The following is a 17320-nucleotide window of genomic DNA, read 5'->3' on the forward strand; positions in this document are numbered from 1 at the left end:
TACAATGCGCTCTGCTGCACCATTCGAAGCAGGATGGTATGGTGGAACCTTGGTATGTTTCACACCATTTTTGCTGGTGAATTGTGCAAATTCTTCTGAACGAAATTGTGGTCCATTATCCAAAACAATTTCTTCAGGGAGGCCAAATGAAGAAAATAATTTTCGTAAAATGTCCAATGTTTTACTTCTTGTTATTTTCCACATTGGAAACACCTCAACCCACTTCGAATGGTTATCAATCACAATGAACAATTGTTGTCCTTCTAACTCAGCAAAATCAATATGTAGCCTTTGCCACACCCTGGGAGGCCATTTCCATGGCTGTAATGGTACTGGTGGTGGTTGCTTGCTTACCGATTGACATGTCGTACACTGACTCACGATGTACTCTATATCTTTGTCAAGACCTGGCCACCACAAATAACTGTGTGCAAAACTCTTGGTCAAGGAGGTCTCCCAATAATTTGGACCTGAATTTATTTGGTATAACCACTCTTGCACACTACATGATACAATCTTTATCGACTGATAATTCATTCCTACGAATGAAGAATGGATGTGTATCTTTGCCTGTTACCTGGTTTAGCCATCCATTTGCAATATACTCATACACCTTTGACATCACTGGGTCACGTTTGGTTGCTCTACCAATCTCTTCAGCTGTGACTGGCAGTTCACTTCTTCCCTATCGGGTGTAACTTGTGATGGGGAAGGCAATCTAGATATTGCATCAGCATTACTGTGATCAGCTGATCGTCTGTATTCAATATCATATGTATATACTGACAAAATCAAAGCCCATCTCTGCATTCGGGCTGCAGCTAATGTTGGAACTGGGGACTTTGGATGGAGGATTGCTGTTAGGGGCTTATGGTCTGTAACGATGGTAAACTTACGACCATACAAGTATTTGTGAAACTTCTTGACCCCAAAAATTAATGCCAAAGCTTCCCTTTCAATTTGCACATAATTACTCTCACTGGCACTCAGAGTGCATGAAGTAAAAGCAATTGGTCTCTCCTCCCCATTACGTGATACATGAGAGATCACTGCCCCAACTCCATACGGAGAGGCATCACATGCTAGCTTAATCTCCTTAGATATGTCATAATGAACTAACATGGTGCTCTCTACCAATTTGCTTTTACATTCCTTGAATGCTGTATCGCATTCTTTTGACCACTTCCAATGGACCTGTTTTTTCAAAAGTTCATGTAATACTGTAGCCAAATTTGGTAGGAACTTCCCATAATAATTCAAAAGACCTAAGAATGATCGAAGTTCAGTGACATTCCTGGGAGTGGGTGCATTTCTAATTGCATCCAATTTTTCCATGGTTGGATATAAACCATCTTTGTCTACTCTGTACCCTAAGTACGCCACTGAGTTTTTAAATAACTCACACTTACGAGCAGACACTCGTACTCTGTGCTTCTCTAGCCGTTTGAGGACTTCATTCAATATGTTATTATGAATTTGCCTATTTGGTGCTGAAATTAATATGTCATTCAAATAACATACTACCCCTTAATACCTTGCAAAATCTGGTTCATTACCCCTTGGAATATGGCAGGAGCAGAAGACACTCCAAACGGTAGCCTATTAAATTGATATAGACCTAGATGAGTGTTTATAGTCAAACATGACTTGGACTCCTCATCTAGTTCAAGCTGTAAGCAGGCATTCGTAAGATCCAGTTTTGAGAAGATCTGACCACCTGTCAGTATTGTGAACAAATCTTCTATATTCGGCAATGTATTGGGGACATTACCCTCTAGAACCTGGTTTCCGGTTACTTTATAATCACCACACAATCTTACCTTACCATCGGACTTAGGTACAACAACAATGGGTGTAGCCCAATTTCATCGATCTATCTTACAAATAATGTTCTCCGTCTCTAGTCTTTTGAGTTCTTGCTCAACTTTCTCCTTGAGTGCATATGGTACGGAACGTGGCTTGTAGTAAACCGATCTAGCGTCCTCCTGTACCCTGACACTCACCTTGAAGCCTTGGATCGGACTGCCCGATTCACAGAACACCTTCGGATACTTCTTGATAACCTCATCCCTTGATGAAAATCTCACTTCCACACAGAAAATCTTACTCTAATCCAGCTTTAGTGAGCTCAACCAATTTCTTCCTAGTAAGGCAGACTTGTCTCCTTTCACTACTATTAGAGGCAAGTTCTGAAATTGATCTTTATATTTCACCGGTACGGTGATACGACCTACTACAGGAATTTTCTCTCCTGAGTAGCCTCGCAGCTCTATCTTTATTTCTCCAGTTGGAAATCACGCAATTTGTCGAGGTACAGCGACTCCAGTACTACACTCACTAATGCACCCGTGTCAATTTCCATTGGTATCTTGAATCCCGCAACATCTATGTGGATTTTGATGATTTCTGAATCACTGTCCGTTAACCTCGTGCTCCTGATGACGTGTAACTCTAACATATCCTCGTCCTGTTGTTGTTCTTCCATGCTATGTAGTCTCTTGAGATTTCTACTCATAGCTTTGAACGCTGGACTCATAGCTTTAAAAGCTGGTTTACCCTTCAGTCGGCATGCCTTCGCAAGATGCCCAGTCTTTTTGCAGAAGAAACACTCTGCCTTCACGTATGGACAACTTTGAGCAATGTGTTGTCCCAGGCACCTATAGCACGACTTCGACGCTCTGTTAGAATTTCCAGTTTCTGAGACTTTGGGCCCCCACCATCTTTTACTTTGAACCTGCAGGTGATTTACCTCGGTTGACTGACGACCGCAATTATTATTTAATTCTCGGGAATATTGTTCGGCCATGCCCATTGACCTCGCTGTCTGACAAGCAATCTCAAAACTCAAGTCATCCGTCGTCAATAACTTCCTTCTGATCGCATCATTTTTCACCCCACAAACAAAACGATCCCGTAATGCTCGGTTTTGAAAGTTTCCAAAATTACAGTGCGTCAATAGCTTTTTGAATGCTACGATGTAATCACTGATACTTTCACCAGGCTTTTGATTCCGAATCCTGAAACGATAGCTTTCAGCAATTTCTAACGGTTTGGGGTTATAGTGCTGCTCCAGCTTCATTAAAATCTCTTTAAGTATTGTGTCCTTTGGCTCGTCAGGCACAAGCAGATTTACAAGGGTTTCGTATAATGTCGGACCCGCCTCCGATAAGAAAATCGCTTTCTTACGTTCCAACACAGCCCGGTTCTGGGCTGCATTGTCTGGAACTTCGATTATGTTATTTGCAGTGAAATACATTTCTAGCAGATCCACATATGCTTTAAAACGTTCCCGGTCATGTCTACATTCCCCCAAATGTCCGATTACACCTGCCATTTTAAACTCTAGCTGTTCACACCATGTGCTGTATTTCGCCTCAGATTTTGTAGCTTTGTTCCAAAGACAGAAACTTCCAAAGTCTCTCTGTCGGCTGGCTGAATCCTTCCCCAACAAAATTTAAGCTTTAAATCACCCAAAGAAATCCCATTTCATCGCCAAATGTGATATCTTCACAGAGCACAGCACACACAGCTCCTAACATGGCAGACAGCTCTCTCGGAAGCCTCCGGGATCTGCCTGATTCTGTTTATTAGTAACTCTGCACTTGCAGTACACAATACGTCCACATCCACAGTGTGGCGCTACAAACATTACAAGTTCACAGACATTGCAGCCCCGAATGTGGGGCGGGGCGGTAAGGGAGGCGTTACATCCCTCTCTCGGGGCGCTAGGCCGGCTGAGCGACTGAGAATCCGTGCGTTAAACAGCCGGGCTCGGAGCGACCCGAGAGAGGCTTCCGTGACCAAAATAATCGTACCTACCAACACGACAAACATTCCCAATACCTTAGACACCCCACAATAAGCTGCGTCGCTAAAATAAAACGAAACAAACTGATCAAGCTTACCTCGTTCACCTGTGCCGTCGCTCACCGTCGTCGGCACAGCTCTGCCCGGGTTTTGCAGGCGGTCACACCACGGTGCAACAAATCTCACTGCGCAGTCATAAAAAGGGGGCGTTACACGCAGGCTCAATGCTCCCGGACAGTGCTGCTCGCCACCCCCCGCAAAACCGGCAACTGATTGGCCGACGGGGGGGGCCGTCCGCCCAGAAACCATTCCCGCCGCCATTATCACCCCATCCGGGACGGGAACAGAGGCGGCAACATAGCGCAAATATAAGCAAGCTGCAGGTTATAAAAGGCCAGGCAAGGGAAGTCGGCTCCACCGACAGTGTGGTACTCCCTCAGTACTGCCCCTCCGACAGTGTGGTACTCCCTCAGTACTGCTCCTCCGACAGTGTGGTACTCCCTCAGTACTGCTCCTCCGACAGTGCGGTACTCCCTCAGTACTGCTCCTCCGACAGTGCGGTACTCCCTCAGTACGGCTCCTCCGACAGTGTGGTACTCCCTCAGTATTGCCCCTCCGACAGTGCGGTACTCCCTCAGTACTGCTCCTCCGACAGTGTGGTACTTCCTCAGTACTGCCCCTCCGACAGTGCGGCACTCCCTCAGTACTGCCCCTCCGACAGTGTGGTACTCCCTCAGTACTGCTCCTCCGACAGTGCAGCACTCCCTCAGTACTGCCCCTCCGACAGTGCGGCACTCCCTCAGTACTGCCCCTCCGACAGTGTGGTATTCCCTCAGTACTGCTCCACCGACAGTGTGGTACTCCCTCAGTACTGCCCCTCCGACAGTGCGGCACTCCCTCAGTACTGCTCCTCCGACAGTGTGGTACTCCCTCAGTACTGCCCCTCCGACAGTGCAGCACTCCTTCTGTACTGCCCCTCCAACAGTGCAGCGCTCCCTCAGTACTGCCCGTCCGACAGTGCAACACTCCCTCAGTACTGCCCCTCTGACAACGCAGCACTCCCTCAGTACTGCCCCTCCGACAGTGCAGCACTCTCTCAATACTGCCCCTCTGACAGTGCGGCGCTCCCTCAGCACCGCCCCTCTGACAGTGCGGCGCTCCCTCAGTACTGCCCCTCCGACAATGCGGCGCTCCCTCAGTACTGCCCCTCCGACAGTGTGGCGCTCCCTCAGTACTGCCCCTCCGAAAGTGTGGCGCTCCCTCAGTACTGCCCCTCCGACAATGCGGCGCTCCCTCAGTACTGCCCCTCCGACAATGCGGCGCTCCCTCAGTACTGCCCCTCCGACAGTGTGGCACTCCCTCAGTACTGCCCCTCCGAAATTGCAGCACTCCCTCAGTACTGCCCCTCCGTCAGTGCGGCACTCCCTCAGTACTGCCCCTCCGACAGTGCGGCACTCCCTCAGTACTGCCCCTCCGACAGTGCGGCACTCCCTCAGTACTGCCCCTCCGACAGTGCGGCACTCCCTCAGTACTGCCCCTCCGACAGTGCGGCACTCCCTCAGTACTGCACTGGGAGTGTCAGCCTTGATTTCTGTGCTTGAGTCTCTGGAGTGGGACTTGAACCCACAACCTCTGACTCAGAGGCGAGAGAGAGCTCCCCCCGAGACACAACTGACACTGTTACCCGTAGAGCTGCGAGTTCAAATCCCATCCGAGCAAGTTGGGCAAACATACTCTGAAAAAAAACTCTGACCATTTTGTCGGCGCGTGTCTGAACGTGAGCACGAAGGCTGCTGGATTGTCACAGTAACCCTGCCGCTTCACCACTGTCCTCAGTGACCCCAGTCCCCCAGGGAAGGGCAGTGACCAGGGTGGGATGCAGCTGATGGGCACGGTTGAGTATTCTGCTGCGTTGCATCATGACCATTGTGAACCAGCGAGTATTTATAGAACGTTCCCTCAGGAGGTTTAAAAGCATTCGGTCCACGACCGGGTGAATTATGGTCTGTGGAAGGTTGATGGGCTGGTTATTATTCATCATCCCAAGTTATTTTTTTAAGTGTTCATGTTCAAGGGGCAATGACCTGGTTACTTGATGCATGTGTTGTGCAATCTACTGTATCTATTAACTGCTTCAAACCATTCGCACAAAGAAAGAAAGACTTGCATATATATAGCCCTTTTCACAACGTCCCAAAGCGCTTTACAGCCAATGAAGTACTTTGTGAAGTGTAGTCACTGTTGTAATGTGGGAAACGTGGCAGCTAATTTGCGCACAGCAAGCTCCCACACACAGCAATATGATAATGACCAGATAATCTGTTTTAGTGATGTTGATTGAGGGATAAATATTGGCCCCAGGAACCGGGGATAATTCTCCTGCTCTTCTTCAAAATAGTGCCGTGGGATCTTTTACATCCACCTGAGAGAGCAGGCAGGGCCTCGGTTTAATGTCTCATCCAGTATCAAACGCTCTGGTTCATCTCAGCAAAGTGACCTCTGCTCTTCTCTAATACTGTTTCATTCCAAACTCAAAGAGAGAATGCAGCATCAGTGATAATTATTTCCTTTCCCTGCATCATATAAAGGGTAGGAATTTTCTGCAGCTATACAGAGCCCTGATTAGCCCACACCTGGAGCACTGTGAGCAGTTCTGGGCCCCACACCTGGAGCACTGTGAGCAGTTCTGGGCCCACACCTGGAGCACAGTGAGCAGTTCTGGGCCCACACCTGGAGCACTGTGAGCAGTTCTGGGCCCACACCAGGAGCACTGTGAGCAATTCTGGGCCCACACCAGGAGCACTGTGAGCAGTTCTGGGCCCACACCAGGAGCACTGTGAGCAGTTCTGGGCCCACACCTGGAGCACTGTGAGCAGTTCTGGGCCCACACCAGGAGCACTGTGAGCAGTTCTGGGCCCACACCAGGAGCACTGTGAGCAGTTCTGGCACCACACCTGGAGCACTGTGAGCAGTTCCGGGTCCACACCTTAGGGAGGATATATTGGTCTTGGAGGGAGTGCAGCGTAGGTTTACCAGAATGTTACTAGGGCTCCAAGAGTTAAAATGTAAGGAGAGATTACACAAACTAGCATTGTGTTCCCTGGCATACCTAGAAACATAGAAACATAGAAAATAGGTGCAGGAGTAGGCCATTCGGCCCTTCGAGCCTGCACCACCATTCAATAAGATCATGGCTGATCATTCCCTCAGTACCCCTTTCCTGCTTTCTCTCCATACCCCTTGATCCCTTTAGCCGTAAGGACCAGGTCTAACTCCCTTTTTAATATATCTAACGAACTGGCCTCAACAACTTTCAGTGGGAGAGAATTCCACAGGTTCACAATTCTCTGATTGAAGAAGTTTCTCCTCATCTCGGTCCTAAATGGCTTACCCCTTATCCTTAGACTGTGACCCCTGGTTCTGGACTTCCCCAACATCGGGAACATTCTTTCTGCCTCTAACCTGTCCAATCCCGTCAGAATTTTATATGTTTCTATGAGATCCCCTCTCATCCTTCTAAACTCCAGTGTATAAAGGCCTAGTTGATCCAGTCTTTCCTCATATGTCAGTCTTGCCATCCCAGGAATCAGTCTGGTGAACCTTCGCTGCACTCCCTCAATAGCAAGAATGTCCTTCCTCAGATTAGGAGACCAAAACTGAACACAATACTTCAGATGAAGTCTCACCAAGGCCCTGTACAACTGCAGTAAGACCTCCCTGCTCCTATAGTCAAATCCCCTGGCTATGAAGGCTAAGGGGTGATTTGATTGGGGCTTTTAGGATTTTGAAAGGGATTGATAGGGTAGGTCGAGGGAACCAATTTCCATGTGTGGGATAGTCTAGGACAAGGGGATATCACCTTAAAATCAGAGCCAGGATATTCAGGAGAGAAGTTGGGAAACACTTCTTCGCACTAAGGGCGGTACAAGTGTGGAACTCCCTCCTTCAAATGGCAGTAGCTGCTTGGCCAGTTAATCACTTTAAATCTGAGGTCGGTCGATTTTTGCGCGACAAGGGTATTAAGGGATATAGTGTCAAGGGAGATGGTGGGGCGGATTGAGTTAGGACACAGATCAGCCACGATCTCACTGAATGGCGGAGCAGGCTCGAGCGGCTGAATGGCTTCCTCCAGTTCCTGTATTCGTATTTGGAAAATTCTCAGTTGCTGGTTAATGCATTGTGCAGTGAAGAGGAATCCACTGTCGGAGGGGCAGTACTGAGGGAGTGCCGCAGTGTCAGAGGGGCCGTACTGAGGGAGTGCTGCACTGTCGGAGGGGCAGTACTGAGAGAGTGCCGCACTGTCGGAGGGGCAGTACTGAGGGAGCGCCGCACTGTCGGAGGGGCAGTACTGAGGGAGTGCTGCACTGTCGGAGGGGCAGTACTGAGGGAGTGCTGCACTGTCGGAGGGGCAGTACTGAGGGAGTGCCGCACTGTCGGAGGGGCAGTACTGAGGGAGCGCCGCACTGTCGGAGGGACAGTACTGAGGGAGTGCTGCACTGTCGGAGGGGCAGTACTGAGGGAGTGCTGCACTGTCGGAGGGGCAGTACTGAGGGAACGCCGCACTGTCGGAGGGGCAGTACTGAGGGAGCACTGCATTGTCGGAGGGACAGTACTGAGGGAGCGCTGCATTGTTGGAGGGACGGTACTGAGGGAGCGCTGCACTGTCGGAGGGGCCGTCTTTCAGATGAGACGTTAAACCGAGGCCCCGTCTGCTCTCTCAGGTGGATGTAAAAGATCCCACGGCTACTGTTTCGAAGAAGAGAAGGGCAGTTCTCCCCGGTGTCCTGGGGCCAATATTTATCCCTCAATCAACATCACTAAAACAGATTATCTGGTCATTATCACATTGCTGTGTGTGGGAGCTTGCTGTGCGCAAATTGGCTGCTGCATTTCCCACATTACAACAGTGACTGCACTCCAAAAAGTATTTCATTGGCTGTAAAGTGCTTTGCGACGTCCGGTGGTTGTGAAAGGCGCTATATAAATGCAAGTCTGTGTTTCTTATCGAAGGGGAGGAAAAACTAAGAGGGACAATTGGGGCCCCTTAAACCTGCTGGCAATTGTGGCGTGGTGATGGGAGTAACCTTCTCGGATGTGATAGATGGAGCAGCAGCAAGTGTCGAGCTTGTAGCAAACAATGATTTGATGTATCTGGTGCACGGGAGCGATGTGCATCTGCTCCCTTTCCATTGGCTACTCTCCCGATAATAAAAATGAACTTTGAAGCAAATGGCAGCTCACAGTCGCCCCCTGAGCATCGAGCCTGACTCTGGCTGCTCTTCACTGTGTGTCTGATCTACCCCACAGCTCAGCACACACGTACCGATCCCTCCATCCCCACACTCCATGTCTGACCACACTGCTGCTCTATATATCTTTCAGTTCTCCCAAATCGCTGACGGCCTCAGAGTCACCCACCCAATCTGTGCGATACTTGGTGACCCCCCGCCGCCCGTGTAATCAGTCTGCGTGCTCAGTCTGCCTCCGTTATACGCATCATACATCCACGTTCGTATCCCAGGGGAATCTCATTTTGTCCGATGGTCTGTGTGTGTGTGTCTCTCTCTCTCTCTGTCTCTGTGTGTGTCTCTCTCAGTCTCTGTGTGTGTCTCTCTCTCTCTTTCTGTCTCTCTCTGTCTGTCTCTCTCTCTCTCTCTCTGTCTCTCTGTCTCTCTCTCTGTCTCTCTCTCTGTCTCTCTCTCTCTGTCTGTGTCTCAGTGCGTTCGTGTCCTCCGTCAGGTCAGGTCGTTTGCTATAAAGTAGTACTCGAGCCTTTCCGTAAAGGCCTCCCAGTCATTACCCTCTGTAAAATCCTTTAGCGAGCCCAGAGTAGCTGTGGTTGCGTGAAGCCCGTCCGTGTGCTCGTCGCCAATGTGATGTATGTAACACTCAAATCACTGACTCCACACAGTCTGGTGTTGTAATAACTGCTGTGACCTTAGTCCTTCATTGTGTAACTCCAGAGTGCCCCTCAGGTGTGGTGGGCAGCCTTTTATACTCTGTCTCGCAGGTACTTCCCGGTCTCCCACCACAGCACCCCTTGTGGCGCACCATTGTAACCATACATTCAATGTACCTGGACAATACATAACACTCTCTCTGTCTCTTCCTGTCTGTCAATCACTCTCTCCTTCTCTCTCTGTCTGTCTCACTCTCTCTCGCTCTCTCTCTCTCTTTCCAACCTGCATTTCTCCCACTCCAACATCCCCTGCCCCCTGAATTTCCTTCCCCATTGAGTTTCCTTATTAATGTAAAATAAATTGGTATTGCCCCCTGGTGACTGGTTTTCCTCATTGCACTGTCCCATTTTTTCACTGATATTGTTCAACAAATTAAATATTAGTTTTTCAGCTTTGTGCATTTAATCTCAAAGGACATTGAACAGGCCTGCTTTGGGCACTGGTTTCTGAGTGCTGGCTTGGGGAGTTACTGTTGTTTATAGATAGCCAGTGTCTACACGTCTTGGCCACAACTTTCTAGGTTCCAACCATTGGCCCATTATGACAATAAAGAAGAACTTGCATTTATATAGCGCCTTTCACGACCTCAGGATGTCCCAAAACGCTTTACAACCAATGGGGGGATTGTCCTGTGAGGAGAGATTGAGTAGATTGGGCCGATACTCTCTGGAGTTTAGAAGAATGAGAGGTGATCTCATTGAAACATACCAGATCCTGAGGGGGATTGACAGGGTAGATGCTGAGAGGATGTTTCCCCCGGGCTGGAGAGTCTAGAACCAGGGGTCACAGTCTCAGGATAAGGGGTCGGCCATTTAGGACTGAGATGAGGAGGAATTTCTTCACTCAGAGGGTGGTGAATCTTTGGAATTCTCTGCCCCAGAGGGCTGTGGATGCTGAGTCGTTGAGTATATTCAAGGCTGAGATCGATAGATTTTTGGACTCTCGGGGAATCGAGGGATATGGGGATCGGGCGGGAAAGTGGAGTTGAGGTCGAAGATCAGCCGTGATCTTATTGAATGGTGGAGCAGGCTCGAGGGGCCGAATGGCCGACTCCTGCTCCTAATTCTTATGTTCTTATGAAGTACTTTTTTTGAAGTGTAGTCACTGTTGTAATGTGGGAAACGTGGCAACCAATTTGCGCACAGAAAGCTCCCACACACAGCAATGTGATAATGACCAGATAATCTGTTTTAGTGATGTTGATTGAGGGATAAATATTGGCCCCAGGACACCAAGGGATAACTCCCCTGCTCTTCTTCAAAACAGTGGCCGTGGGATCTTTTACATCCACCTGAGAGAGCAGACGGGGCCTCGGTTTGACGTCTCATCCGAAAGATGTTATGTAGTAATAATAGATTCCAATGAATTGTGGGGTAATTCTCACTCCTGTTTGGCAGCGTCAGTGTACTGCCTTGTATTTATATAGGACCTCTAACATCGGATAGCATCCTAAGACCCTTCGCAGAAGAAATAGGAATAGATGGATGCAGAGAAAAAAAGGAGAAATTAAGCAGGGTGACTAACGTTATAAGAAAGTCATGGATTTGACAGGAAAACCTCGTCTCTCTCATATATCCACTCTGTCATTCGGACATCTAATTACATTTTAAATAACTCCAGCCTTTTTGCCTCTATTGCCACAATTGGTGGATTATTCCACATTGGGCAGGCCACATTGTCCGTATGCCCGACACGAGACTCCCAAAGCAAGCGCTCTACTCGGAACTCCTTCGCGGCAAGCGACCCCTAGGTGGGCAGAGGAAACGTTTCAAGGACACCCTCAAAGCCTCCCTGATAAAGTGCAACATCCCCACCGACACCTGGGAGTCCCCGGCCAAAGACCACCCTAAGTGGAGGAAGTGCATCCGGGAGGGCGCTGAGCACTTCGAGTCTCGTCGCCGAGAGCATGCAGAAACCAAGCGCAGGCAGCGGAAGGAGCGTGCGGCAAACCAGTCCCACTCTCCCCTTCCTTCAACCACTGTCTGTCCCACCTGTGACAGAGACTGTAATTCCCGTATTGGACTGTTCAGTCATCTAAGGACTCATTTTAAGAGTGGAAGCAAGTCTTCCTCGATTCCGAGGGACTGCCTATGATGATGAGATTATTCCAAACACATTACTCTTATATTAAAGAAACCTTTCCCACACCGTAAGTTCACTAGATTGATTTCTGAGGTGAGAGGGTTGTCCTATGAGGAGAGATTGAGTAGATTGGGCCGATACTCTCTGGAGTTTAGAAGAATGAGAGGTGATCTCATTGAAACACACAAGATTCTGAGGGGGATTGACAGGGTAGATGCTGAGAGGATGTTTCCCCCGGGCTGGAGAGTCTAGAACCAGGGGTCTCAGTCTCAGGATAAGGGGTCGGCCATTTAGGACTGAGATGAGGAGGAATTTCTTCACTCAGAGGGGGGTGAATCTTTGGAATTCTCTGCCCCAGAGGGCTGTGGATGCTGAGTCGTTGAGTATATTCAAGGCTGAGATCGATAGATTTTTGGACTCTCGGGGAATCGAGGGATATGGGGATCGGGCGGGAAAGTGGAGTTGAGGTCGAAGATCAGCCGTGATCGTATTGAATGGCGGAGCAGGCTCGAGGGGCCGAATGGCCGACTCCTGCTCCTATTTCTTATGTTCTTATGATACCTGTTCTAATTTTAACTTACTCACACTAGTATCCTCTAGCTCTATTTGCTTGATGTATTTGAAGTAATAATTAAGGTTTATGCTATCCGCAGCATTGAATAATTTATGTACTTTGAGGTTTCTTTGTTGTCCTCCTTGAAGTCTAGCTCCTAAAGGCTTGAGCTTCTCCTGTCACTTCTCACTCTCCTCATACTCGGGATCAGACCTGTTGCTGTTTCCCCCACCCCTTGACACTTGCCTACAAAAGCGCAACATAAATTGCCCACTGACGACCGTGAGGACGAGTGTCCATATTACCCGAGTACCTCACTGTTCACCCTGGGGCTGTCTGTGGGAGCACACGGTGTGTTAAAACAGCTTTCTGTTGAGAATGGATGTTAAACTGTGTCAGGGGATCGATTGTAAGGCAAATGCATCGCCACAGATCAGAGGCCTGATCGGTATGACTGTCTGGTCAGGAGGCCGGTCACTCGTGTTTACGGCAATAAATAATGCGAAGAGTTTATGACGGCAGACCGGTTCACCGTGTTTATGGAAGTGCGATTTTGATTAGTTCATGTTAATCTGTTGGCATTTCTGTGTATCGTTGACGCACTGTGAGTTATTGGTGGTATGCATGCAATGCAATGATCAAAGGTAAAGGAGACTTTCACGATCACCGGACGTCCCAAAGCGTATTACAGCCAATGAAGTATTTTTTAAAGTGTAGTCACTGTTGTAATGTGGGAAACGCAGCAGCCAATTTGCGCACAGCAAGCTCCCACACACAGCAATATAATAATGACCAGATTATCTGTTTATTGTTATTTGATTGAGGGATAAATATTGGCCAGGACACATGGGATAACTCCCCCGCTCTTCTTCAAAATAGTGCCTTGGGATCTTTTACGTTCACCTGAGAGAGCAGACAGGGCCTCGGTTTAAAGTCTCATCCGAAAGACGGCACCTCTGACAGTGCGGCACTCCCTCAGTACTGCTCCTCCGACAGTGCGGTGCTCCCTCAGTACTGCCCCTCCGACATTGCGGCGCTCCCTCAGTACTGCCCCTCCGACAGTGCGGCACTCCCTCAGTACTGCTCCTCCGACAGTGCAGTACTCCCTCAGTACTGCCCCTCTGACAGCAAAGCACTCCCTCAGTACTGCCCTTCCGACAGTGCGGTGGTGTGAAGCCATACTTGGTACGAGGTTGGATTCTTGTCCAATGCACTGCTCGTTGAGCTCGGCTGAGAATGGCAATGGGGGACACTGCAGATGAGAACATCTGGCCAGCTGCTCGCTCGTGTTCACTGCTCAATGACAACAGCAGCAAAGCACGTACATGTGGACATCAGGCCTGACTGTGATGCTCTCCCCAGGTCAGAGAACGTTTGGCATTCGCTGCTCAGGCTTACAGGCCGCAGTGACTGCCCTGCCACAGTATCAGAGGGCTGGCAGCTCAACGCTGAGTGGCTCAGCTTGATCCTCTGGGAGTGCACCTCAGAAATTCGGGCAAGGGAGCCCAGCGTTCCCACAGGATTTTCCGTCCATTACGGTCCGGGGCCTGAATTTCTGTGGGGCACACAGACCCATCACCCCCACTCAGCCGTGGGTCAGTGGGCAGCACCCTCGCCTCAGAGTCAGAAGGTTGTGGTTCAAGTCCCACTCCAGAGATTTGAGCACAAAAATCCAGGCTGACACTTTCAGGGCAGTGCTGAGGGAGCGCCGCACTGTCAGATGGGCAGTACTGAGGGAGCGCTGCACTGTCAGAGGGGCAGTACTGAGGGAGCGCCGCACTGTCAGAGGGGCAGTGCTGAGGGAGCGCCGCTCTGTCGGAGGGACAGTACTGAGGGAGCGCCACACTGTCGGAGGGGCAGTACTAAGGGAGCGCCACACTGTCGGAGGGGCAGTACTGAGGGAGCACTGCACTGTTGGAGGGGCAGTACTGAGGGAGCGCCGCACTATCGGAGGGGCAGTACTGAGGGAGCGCTGCACTGTTGGAGGGGTAGTACTGAGGGAGCGCCACACTGTCGGAGGGGCAGTACTGAGGGAGCACTGCACTATCGGAGGGGCAGTACTGAGGGAGCGCTGCACTGTCGAAGGGGCAGTACTGAGGGAGTGCCGCACTGTCGGAGGGGCAGTGCTGAGCGAGCGCCGCACTGTCGGAGGTGCTGTCTTTCGGATGAGGCGTTAAACCGAGGCCCCATCTGCTCTCTCCGGTGGACGTAAAAGATCCCACGGCACTATTTCGAAGAAGCGAGGGCGAGTTATCCCCGGTGTCCTGGGGCCAATATTTATTCCTCAATCAATATTTATCCCTCAAGCGCCTTTAATGTATTAAAACTTCCCAGAGTGCTTCACAGCAGTGTTATAAGACACAACAGTTAAATTTGACACCGAACCACAAAAGGAGAAATTACAGCAGGTGACCAAAAGCTTAGTCAGAGAGGGAGGTTTTAAGGAGCATCTTAAAGGAGGAAGGAGTGGTGGAGAGGCGGAGAGGTTTAGGGAGGGACTTCCAGAGCTTGGGGCCCAATCAATCAACATCACTAAAACAGATTATCCGGTCATTATCACATTGCTGTGTGTGGGAGCTTGCTGTGGGCAAATTGGCTGCTGCGTTTCCCACATTACAACAGTGACTACAAGCCAAAAAAATACTTCATTGGCTGTAAAGCGCTTTGGGACATCTGGTGGCCGTGAAAGGCACTATAGAAATGCAAGTCTTTCTTTCAATGTTAGAACAAAAACAATTCAGAAATGCAGACACGGATAAAAAACAAGAGAGCCTTGCTCTTACGCTTCTTAAATCTTTATAATTGCCTATTTTTTAAAAAAGGCTGTAAGTAAGATCGATTTCCCATGTGGAAACAAAACTTTATCATGATTGATTTGCTGCAGCAACTGTTTAGCTGTAATTCAAACAGTACTAATCTTTCACTGTTTCATTCTCCGGCCTGAACTCAGCGATATTTTCTTTGTCTGCTTTCTTTCTTTGCAGATTATTTCCCAGAGAAAACTTTCCAAGTCACTCCTGAAGCAGGGAAACACAGCCGGGAAGTCCTCGATAACAGTAGGTCGTTCGAGCGATGTAACATTCCCTCGCGCGGGTCCCACCGTTATATCATCCCCCCCACCCCCCCGTCAGTGAGTCACTGGCTGCCTTTGAAACATGACAGGGTCTTCGAAAATACCAAGTCTGTCCGAGGTGTCTGCGGAATTCCCTTCTCTTTCTCGCCTTCTTTGAAGTGAAGTACAAAAAAAAATCTTCCCCTTCAAAATTCTCAGCCTCGACTCACTCCCTCCCTATCTCTCGAACCTCCTCCAGCCCCACAACCCCCCCGAGATGTCTGCGCTCCTCTAATTCTGCCCTCTTGAGCATCCCTGATTATAATCGCTCCACCATTGAACACAAGACCATCAGAAATAGGAGCAGGAGTCGGCCATTCAATAAGATCATGGCTGATCCGATCATGGACTCAGCTCCACTTCCCCGCCCGCTCCCCATAACCCCTTATCCCCTTATCTTTTAAGAAACTGTCTATTTCTGCCTTAAATTTATTCAATGTCCCAGCTTCCACAGCTCTCTGAGGCAGCGAATTCCACAGATTTACAACCCTCTGAGAGAAGAAATTTCTCCTCGTCTCAGTTTTAAATGGGCGGCCCCTTATTCTAAGATCATGCCCTCTAGTTCTAGTCTCCCCCATCAGTGGAAACATCCTCTCTGCATCCACCTTGTCAAGCCCCCTCATAATCTTATACATTTCGATAAGATCACCTCTCAATCTTCTGAATTCCAATGAGTAGAGGCCCAACCTACTCACCCTTTCCTCATAAGTCAACCCCCTCATCCCCGGAATCAACCGAGTGAATCTTCTCTGAACTGCCTCCAAAGCAAGTATATCCTTTCGTAAATATGGAAACCAAAACTGCACGCAGTATTCCAGGTGTGGCCTCACCAATACCTTATATAGCTGTAGCTAGACTTCCCTGCTTTTATACTCCATCCCCTTTGCAATAAAGGCCAAGATACCATTGGCCTTCCTGATCACTTGCTGTACCTGCATACTAACCTTTTGTGTTTCATGCACAAGTACTCCCAGGTCCCGCTGTACTGCGGCACTTTGCAATCTTTCTCCATTTAAATAATAATTTGCTCTTTGATTTTTTTTCTCCCAACGTGCATGACCTCACACTTTCCAACATTATACTCCATCTGCCAAATTTTTGCCCACTCACTTAGCCTGTCTATGTCCTTTTGCAGATTTTTTGTGTCCTCCTCACACATTGTTTTTCCTCCCATCTTTGTATCGTCAGCAAACTTGGCTACGTTACACTTAGTCCCTTCTTCCAAGTCGTTAATATAGATTGTAAATAGTTGGGGTCCCAGCACTGATCCCTGCGGCACCCCACTAGTTACTGGTTGCCAACCAGAGAATGAACCATTTATCCCGACTCTCTGTTAGTTAGCCAATCCTCTATCCATGCTAATATATTACCCCCAACCCCGTGACCCTTTATCTTGTGCTGTAACCTTTTATGTGGCACCTTGTCAAATGCCTTCTGGAAGTCCAAATACACCACATCCACTGGTTCCTCTTTATCCATCCTGTTCGTTACATCCTCAAAGAACTCCAGCAAATTTGTCAAACATGACTTCCCCTTCATAAATCCATGCTGACTCTGCCTGACTGAATTTTGCTTTTCCAAATGTCCTGCTACTGCTTCTGTAATAATGGACTCCAACATTTTCCCAACCACAGATGTTAGGCTAACTGGTCTATAGTTTCCTGCTTTTTGTCTGCCTCCTTTTTTAAATAGGGGCGTTACATTTGCAGTTTTCCAATCTGCTGGGACCTCCCCAGAATCCAGGGAATTTTGGTAAATTACAACCAATGCATCCACTATCCCTGCCGCTACTTCTCTTAAGACCCT

At 48.9% G+C, this 17320-nt stretch overlaps 1 protein-coding gene across 1 annotated transcript in view; it reads left to right on the top strand.

Annotated features, from left to right (window-relative positions):
- Nucleotides 1-17320, top strand: part of LOC139263732 (copine-4-like) — a 378262-nt gene that overhangs the window by 167339 nt on the left and 193603 nt on the right. The window contains exon 3 of the mRNA XM_070879764.1: nucleotides 15387-15458. Coding sequence (XP_070735865.1) covers nucleotides 15387-15458 — 72 coding nt within the window. The remainder of the gene's footprint in view (nucleotides 1-15386; nucleotides 15459-17320) is intronic.

Source organism: Pristiophorus japonicus, chromosome 5, assembly GCF_044704955.1.
Source record: "Pristiophorus japonicus isolate sPriJap1 chromosome 5, sPriJap1.hap1, whole genome shotgun sequence".
Classification (NCBI taxonomy): Eukaryota; Metazoa; Chordata; class Chondrichthyes; family Pristiophoridae; genus Pristiophorus; species Pristiophorus japonicus.